This window comes from Triticum urartu, chromosome 6 (assembly GCF_003073215.2).
Source record: "Triticum urartu cultivar G1812 chromosome 6, Tu2.1, whole genome shotgun sequence".
Taxonomy (NCBI): Eukaryota; Viridiplantae; Streptophyta; class Magnoliopsida; order Poales; family Poaceae; genus Triticum; species Triticum urartu.
The window spans coordinates 41,965,696-41,975,009 of NC_053027.1; the positions used below are offsets into that span (position 1 = coordinate 41,965,696).

Genomic DNA, 9,314 nt, shown 5'->3' on the forward strand with positions numbered 1-9,314 from the left:
GTTATTCCAGTGAATGAAATGAGGCTTTACTCAGGAGCCATCCCATGAAGCCAATGACCATGCAAATTTTACATTCTAAACCAGAGCTAGTATTTTATAGTATAAGCAAAAACTATCAAGTATTGTTTAGTTACATGAGGTATAAAAATAACCTCCATGCTAAACAAATTGACTAGAATGAGCTTCCAAAACAGACCATGAGATTACAGTAAATGCAAAAAAACTGAATAGCTAAAAAACTACGCTAAATTTTTAGAGAAAGTTTAAGAGCATATTCTCATCATGGTAACCAAGTGCACATAATCTCTGAAAGATAATTGCACGCAATTCTTGTGTAAGCGGAACTACCGCGGATATCTTGCAGATAACATATACTCTTCTTCCATACTATATTGTCTGCTAGTCAACCCCTCTTTGATTCTTTCATCTCTATGTAACGGGGAATCTACTACAGCATTAACATTCGCCTTAAATCCCTTAGATGATCGAGCGACTTGCAATCTCAATTCCACTTCTCTCATGGTTGGTCGTTCCCTCCTTCTTAATTTTACACATGCTACTGCAATTCCAGCGATTTCTTCAACTAGGTTACCACCCTCATTCATAACTTGTGGGTCTAATATTAGTGACAAATTGCCTTCTGCAAATAAGGTAGCAAAATGTTCCACAAGGATATTGTCTTCGCTAGCCATATAGTCAAATGGCTTCTTTCTAGTCATCAGTTCTATAAGCAGAGCACCAAAGCTATAAACATCACTTTTTGCTGTGAGGCGCCCTGTGTGCAAATACACTGGGTCTACATATCCTAGTGTGCCTTGCACCATTGTTGTTAACCCTGATTTCTCCAATGGGATGTATCTTGAAGTTCCAAAGTCTGCTATCTTTGTTGTTAGAGTATCGTCCAGAAGTATGTTAGCAGGCTTGATATCTCCATGGATGATTGGTATTAAAGTTGCTGAGTGAAGATAGGCTAGCGATCTGGCCGTTTCCGTTGCTATTCGTAGCCTGTCATCCCATGATAATGATATTGGTCCTTCAACATGAAGATGATCACGAAGAGTTCTGTTGGATATGAACTCGTAGACTAACAATGGGACTTCGGTTTCAAGGCAACAACCATATAATTTTACCACATTCTTGTGGTTAATTTGTGATAGGATAGCAGCCTCGTTAATAAACTCATCAGTCTCCCTTTGAGATAGCGTCTTTGGTTTTTTAATAGCTACAACATGGAGGTCAGGCAAAATCCCTTTGTAGACGGTACCATGCCCACCACTACCAATTTCATGACCTTGATCAAAATTGTTTGTTGCCTTCTCTAGCTCTTTCAAGGTCATGATCATTTTCTCTGAAACATCAGCTCTTTGAGATGCCAATTGTCGCAGCAATTGCCCACGGTTTCGCTGGAAATACTTCCCTTCCAACATTTGGGCCCTCCGATGCTTAAATTTGTTGAAAACAAGGAATGCAATGAGAGCCAAAAGTACAAGGCCCGTCCCACAAGCAACTCCAATAATGATGCTCTTCGTGCTGGAAAAGATAAGCGCTGTCATTCATTTTGTACCGTATGTGTATAGATACTATGGTAGATATGAGTATATACAGATAGAGAAATTGATACTATGTGCCGTAATGTAAAACCTTTTTTGACACTAGTGTAGTGTTAAAAATCATCTTATATTATGGGACGAAGGGAGTACAATCTAACAATAAAACTTCAAATGACAAAAGGAATAGGTACCGCTCGTCTTGATGACGCGGCCCGCAGGTGGGCACCCCCATCGGCGTCGGGGCCGGGCTCGTCCCATCACCCATTGCTGCTGGTCGTCCAGCGAAAGTGAGCAGCGGCATGAGTAGTAGTGCCGCTACCGCCAAGATGGTTATTTGCGCCATTGTTATGGTCTTATGGAGTATGGAGCATGGATGGATGCGATGAATGGTGAATGTGAGCGAGCCCTTTTGCATGCTTTTATGAAGAGGAAGCAGGGCTACCGATAGATTCATGCCGGCGCCAGCTGTTCCGATTACGTACGTACACGGAGTCACGGATCCACCAGTTTCACGTGGAGAAGATGCGGCCCAGCAGCTCGATGCGTGCCAGGTTCCCATGGTGACCCAAGCTCTGGAAACGTACGCGTCTGCTGCAAACCCGAGCCCGCTTCTGTCCTTGTTTCTTGACGCGAAGCTCGATTCTCTCTTCCCCGCGCGGAGACGAGGTATCTCCAGTCCGGCCGCCCAGCGCTCCAGATGCCAGACGCCCGCGCCTCGAAGGTACAAGCGGCCTTCCGTTCCATTTGACTGCTGTTCCCGTGGAGGCTCTGCAAGTCAACCACCGTCACGACGTCGTCTTCAGCGCCGTTCGTCTCCCGCGTCGTCAGTTTTCTCTCAAAGCCTGCGATCGTAGACCGGGGCGCCCTTCCTCGGCTCCTTTAATCCTTTTAGGCCAAGTCTAGCCCGATCACAATAAAATAGAGGAGGATCCGTCCGAGTAAAGCTTAGTGGAATATTTTTACTCTACTAAGTATTGGCCTGACCTAGCCGATCTTCTAACTATAATCGGAGTATAATTTTATTTTTTCTAACTTATTCATTTCTAGTTTATATTTCAACTACATATTAGCACACATACAGAAGCTAAACATAAACACGAAGGTTGAAGCAAATCATCAATATAGTTTACAAACCGAAATCAAAGTTTACAAACCGAATCATTCAAATTTAAACACACCGAATGATTCAAATGTAGCAAATAACAGGACAAAGCACAACTAGAAAGTGCTATGAAGTTGTCAGTGATACTCAATAAGATCTTCTTGGAATTGAGTATGAACTTCAGTTCTCGATCCTGCAATGCCCTTCAAGAAATGCCTGGATCCTATTTAGGACAGTAAAACTGAACCAAAACCCAGCCCTCTCATGATCTGAACATTTCTGGCCATCCATTTTGTGGGATTTTTGCTATCTCAGTCGTCGGATCTGTTGTCTGTTCCGCCCTCCACCGCATGTTTTATTTACTGGGCCCTCAGTCCTAAAAGGACTGCTACTCCACGGGACAAATCGGAGCTCTGTAGTTAACTGGGCCTTTTTTGGCCCCGTTATTCTCATCCCGGCAATCGTTAGGCAAGAAAGGCCGCGACGGTGGCAACCTCTGTCGAAAAAACAGTTTGGCAGGCGGGTTCATGTAGTCGCAGCCCTCCGTCGTGGCGCCCGATGGCCGGGAGCAACGACTCCCATGGTGACCGCGCCGGGGTCCAACTACTACTAGGGAAAACCTTATATACAGAAGCTCACCGGTAGTGCCTGATCACAAAACGCGCTGCAACTAAGGTTATAACAGTAGCGCATCTACAGAAAGAAGCGCTACTACTACAATTCCCACACCGTTCTCAGCAGGCTAGGAATAGTAGTAGTGAGCTTAGGTAAAACGCGCGGCTCCTAAATTGGTTGTAGCAGCGTGTTTTCATGGAAAAGCCCTACTGCTAATGAAAAGAAAATGAAATGAAAATCATACTGAAAAGTAAATGAAGATGAAAGAAATAGAAAAAGCGGAAAGGAAAAAAACAAAATGTGAAGGAATATAAAAGAAAACAAAAAATAAAGAAGAAAGGAATGGCAGTAGCGATCTTTCAGAACAAGCTCCGTAGCTAATGTAGCAGTAGCGCATTCCTTGTACCCCCCGCTATAGATAATTTCCTTAAATTAAGGAGAAAGGAAAAAAGAAAAGGAAATAAGAAAAAAAAAGGAAAAGGAGAAAAGAAGACAAAAAGGAAAATAAATAGCTACTACCTATAGCAGTAGCGCGTTATGGCAGCCAGCGCTATCGCTAAGTCAGCTATAGCGCTTCTCTGGGCCAGCGCTACCACTATTTTTGACTTACCCCCCCGCGCGATTTTTCTTCCCCCGGCCACTTCCCCCAAATCCCCCATCTGCTGTCGCCGTCGTCATCACCCTACATCACCATCGGCCGCTGTGCGCCCTCCCTTCGCCCTCCGCATGCCGCCTGCTTCCCTCGGTGGCCGTCTTGTGCCCGCCCTCCGCCCGCGCCCGAGCCCCAACCTCGACGCCGCATGCCCCTCCCTCGGCCGCTCTGCCTCCTCCTGCCCCCGCACTCTGCCGGCGCCCGAGGTGAGCATGCCTACACCTCCCCCTCCTCCTCCTCCTCCCCTACCTCTGCCTAGCTAGGGTTCCCAGGGTTCATCAAATTTTAGGGTTCATCAAATTAGCTAGGGTTCATCCAATTAGTTAGGGTTCATCAAATTAGCTAGTACTTATAGATGCTTAAGTAGCTATATAGTTGTGGTGCACCCAATGTAGTTAAGTAAATATATTTTTAGGACAAATTTGTATATGCTTAAGTAGTTAACTAAATATTATTTTTAGGACAAATGTGTATATGCTTAAGTAGTTAACTAAATATATTTTAGGGTTGTATAGTTGCTTAAGTACTTGTATAGTTGTTCTGCACCCAATGTATGCTTGTAGTTGTATAATTCATAGGGTTCATCAATGGGTGCTTAAGTAGCTAGCTAGGGTTCATCTAATTAGTTAGTACTTGTAGATTCTTAAGTACTAGGGCATTAGGGTTAGGGTAGTAGGGTTTAACTAGATGTTAATTAGGGCAGTAGTGTTCAGTTTAGAGAAAAAAATTTAATATACAAATATAAATTTCTATTAGTGCTGTAAGTCTAGTAGGTTCTTAATTTGTACTGATTTGTTTATTATGACAGAAATTTAGGACATAATTTGAATTGAGTTCTAGGGTTCATCATTTGAAATTTAGGACAAAAATTGAGTTCTAGGGTTCATAATTTATATTAGGACATAATTTTATTTAGGATAGCAATTTAGGATAGAAATATGTAAAGGTTCTAGGTTTCTCGAGATCATCCATCTATATTTGGGTTTTGAATTGAGTTTGAGAGAGCATGAGATTTGTGTAGATTTTCTTGAAGTGTCAAACATTAGGAGACACTGCTAGGGAAAAGCCTAGCAATAGTGCGGGTTTTTGGCTTATCAGTAGCGCGGGTTACCCGCTACTGCTACGACACTACAGCTAAAGGTTAGCAGTAGTGTTTGTTAGCCCGCGCTACTGCTATATCTACCTAGTAGTAGTGCGTCCTGTAAAAGGCGCTATTGGTAATTACTAGTAGCGCGTCTCACTGCCCGCGCTACTACTATTATTCCGTATTCTATTTCTTTTTTATTTTATGTCGTATTCATACATCTTTATACAAGTTTTCATACAATAGCAAATTAGGGATTGTTTTTACATTATAATGAGTTATTGAATCACTAGGTGAAAGAACCGCGGATTAGTTTCAAGTGGATGGATCCTAAGTGACCAAGTCATGGATTATCATGATAATCCATGACTTGATCACAACCGTGGATTAGTTTCTAGTGGATGGATCCTAAGTGACCAAGTCATGGATTATCACGATAATCCATGACTTGATCACTTAGGATCCATCCACTTGAAACTAATCCATGGTTCTTTCACCCAATGATATAGTAACTCATCATCATCATCATCATATTAATATAAAAACTCTTGCATCATATCATCACCAACAACACTAGCTAATAATCATCATAGTCATTACACCAACACTATTTAATCATCATAATCATAGTGTAGCTATCTAATCACCACCAACACTAGCTAATAATAATCATCATAGTCATTACCATCAACACTAGCTATTTAATCATCATAGTCATAGTGTAGCACATCATCATCTTCAAACTCATTCTAGCTAGCTAGTCACTCCTGCTGCAATCTCTCGGGTAAAATAGCATAGAACATGTGTAACACTCCTGATTCATCATATTGGTGCATGCAGATGAACCTGTCTCCTAATTGTGGGATGCGCTTCTGATTGCTGCCCCTAGTACTTCTCTGTGATCCTTCACAATTTTGCTCCAGTCTTTGACTATTAAGACTTGCTCGCTTTTGGAAATCCTGAATGCACTCATGTGCAATGTAGGATGTCTTGGACGTAAGCTAACCATTTTCATGCGACCTTTAGCCTCGATCCAATGAGGCACAACTATCATCGGGAGTCCATGTTGAAGAACATCGTAGTAACATACTTAGCAATGATGTTTAGCTTAAAAAATAATGTATGCAAAAGATGCACTGAGGACAAATAGTAAAAATATTACCATCTTTCCTAAATAGATGTGACCGTAGTTCAATATGCACGCTAGTGGTCGCACGTTTTGAGTACTAAGATTTTGAAGTCCATGAAAATAACTTGTCTTGATAGTATCAAGATCCTCAAGCCATGAAACATAATGACTTATCTCCTTGCAGTTTAGTTCAGCCCCGAGACAGTACTAGGTCATGTCTACCAAGCACCGGACATGTTTGCTTGAATGGAAATAAGCTGTCAATAGAAATTAGTTGTCAACTATTTCTGAATAAACATTATCCAAGACATAAATATGGTTGAGAAACTCACATAATGGTAGAACTGGAGGCGTCTGCACATTGACGCAGATGTTGATATTACCTTCAATATCATCTTCCGGACGAATATCAAAGGTGATAAGTATATCAGGCTCAAATGCATAAGCCTTGCATAATGCTCTCCAATTTTTGCATTCAAAATAGGTGTATGTGTATACATTGTATAATTTTACGGCAAAATTATAACCATGCTTGGTCCTCAAGTGAATTCTCTTTACCTCCATAGTTTTCATAGGACTGAAACCAATCTTATCCAAGACATAAATTCTTGCATGGCAGGGAATACGCTGGTAGAATCACTACAAGAATCAGGCACTTTGCATGGAGGACGGTAAAGGCATACATGGCGAACGAGAAAGTTCTTTGCCGTCAACCAGCTGACAACAACAGGTCCGACTGAATAGGCTACGACAAAGGCTTCTTTGCCGTCAGCTGGCGGACGGCAAAGATGAAACGATCTTTGTCATCAGCCGGCTGACGACAAAGGTCTTGGACGGCACAAGTGACAACGTCTGGCCGTTAGGGGGCTAACAATGAGCTTTGCCATCAGCTGGCGGACGGCAAAGACCATTGCACCTTTGTCGTCAGCCAGCGGACGGCAAAGATCCTGTATGGCCCCTGTTTTTTTGTGTTTTTTCTTAAATTCATTCAATTTGAACACACAAGTTTCAACGCACAAATTTCAACACACTAATTTCACAAAAGACATATCCAACACACAAGTTTCATCATATATACATACATAACCAACACATAGTTCCATCCATACATATTACAAAAGTTTCACATTGTTCATCCAACACCGTTATCCATCCATCCATATAACAAGTTCCATCCATGCAAGTTCATTGATACAAAAAAAAGCGGAAAGGGAAAATAAGCACTCCATCCATGCAAGCTTCCGTGAATTAAATGAGATCTACAAAATGGGAAATAAGAAAGTTAGAAGAAGAAGAAGAAAATGAAGAAGAAGAAGACTTGAATAAGAAGTAAGCATACTTAGGTAAAATGGAGCTAACCTAGCTAATTATGCCATCTTTGAGTGAACTAAGCATGTTATGCCATCTTGGTCATTTTGGAGCTAGCCTAGGTAAACTAGGTCATTTTGGAGCTAACCTAGGTAAACTTGGTCATTTTGGAGCTAACCTAGGTAAACTAGGTCATTTTGGAGCTAACCTAGGTAAACTTGGTCATTTTGGAGCTAACCTAGCTAAAATGGACCATATTGGAGCTAACCTAGGTAAAATTGGTCATTTTGGAGCTAGCCTAGGTAAAATGGATCATATTGGAGCTAAACTAGGTTAAATGGGTCATTTTGGAGCTAACTTAACTAATTATGCCATTTTTGAGCTAACTAAGCATAATTATGCCATTTTTACACAAGTAAGCCAAGTGTATGTCATTATTGGGCAAACCTAGGAAACTAAGCATATTAGAGATAACTTGCATATTAGAGCTAACTTATGTCATTTTAGAGGAAACAAAGCTAAGTATATATAGATCATTCTGGAGATCTGACATACCTGACATAGTTCACTCCTCATTGTTCTTCTCCTTCTCCATCCTCGTCCTGATGCACCAAGAGTGGCGAGGCGGTGGAGGCAGTGGGATGTAGTCTTCTACCACAATTGGCATGGTCATGTCGCCCGGCTGTGGGATCGCCGGTGCCACCACCATCGCGAGGTCATTGTCAGGCACCACCACCATCGCGAGGCCATCTTCAGGCAACACCATCGCTAGGTCATCCTCAGCCACCACCATCTCTTGCCCATCGTCAGCCACCACCATCGCTACGTCATCCTCAGCCACCACCATCTCTTGCCCATCGTCATCCTGCACCTCCTCATCCCCACTCTGCTCCTCTTCTTCCCCACTCCATTCTGGATCATCCTTGTTGCTGCTTTTGCTGCAGCCAGAGTCGCTGCTGCTTTGGCTGTAGCCAGAGTCGCTGCTGCTGCTTCCATTGCCTGACCAAATGCAACAATGACCGTTAACAATCGATGTGAGACAAAGCAAAATGTAGAGGAAGAAGAGGCAGAACATACTGGCATCATCGTTGTCCTGGTAGCGCATGCAACACATAGTCGTGTTGAACACCCTCACGGTGAGCATGGCGTCACCGTCGTACCTGAAGAGAAGGAAGTATCCGTGCCGCAGGTCATAGGCACGGTAGAACTGCTCCCAACCACGACACAGGTACATGTGGTCGTACCTGATCACCAACTCCACATCCCAACGCCTGCGAAGCCCGCTGCCGGCCTATCGCAGCTTCACATTCTTTGGCCGATGGCCGTCCAGCATCGTCATAAAAGTGTCAAGTAGCCTCTGCAGTTTGGGACAAGGAGTGATGTAGCAAAAAACAGAGTTATCATAATGAGATGGGTGAAGGGGGGATATCTCCTTTTATATACCTGCCTCTTGGAGGAAGTCCCAAGTATGATACTGAAGAACTCGAAAGCATCCAACTCGTACTCCGGTGTGGTAGAGCAGAGCCTACGGTGATGGCCTCCCCCCATCTCTAATAAGCAGCAGAAGGGACCAATTAGTATCTAGCTAGAAGCATATCTATAAACATAGAGCCAAGTTTCTAGACATGACAGAAAACTAAGAAAAAAAAAGCAATGCACTTGTGCTCAACAACATCAACAACACTTAATTAATTTGGTAGGTTAGTTGGCAATGGCAATGGGCACCCTTCAAAACTAGGAATTTTTTTAGACGTGAAAGAAAACCAAAAATGTTGAAAGAAGAGCATAGTAATCTAAAAATAGGGAAAAAATACACTTCTTCTTCCTCCTCTTTATCTTCTTCTTCTTATTTTTTTCATCTTTCTTCTTTCTTC

The 9,314-nt window shown here is 42.5% G+C and overlaps 1 protein-coding gene across 1 annotated transcript; it reads right to left on the bottom strand.

Annotated features, from left to right (window-relative positions):
- Window positions 1-344: 344 nt before the first annotated feature.
- LOC125516514 (wall-associated receptor kinase 3-like) lies at window positions 345-8,988 on the bottom strand. Its single transcript, XM_048681936.1, has 5 exons — window positions 8,884-8,988; window positions 8,747-8,797; window positions 8,518-8,647; window positions 8,326-8,439; window positions 345-1,546 (listed from the first exon to the last, which is right to left on the bottom strand). The coding sequence occupies exons 1-5, from the start codon at window positions 8,986-8,988 to the stop codon at window positions 345-347; spliced, it is 1,602 nt and encodes a 533-aa protein (XP_048537893.1).
- Between the last annotated feature and the right edge of the window lie 326 nt (window positions 8,989-9,314).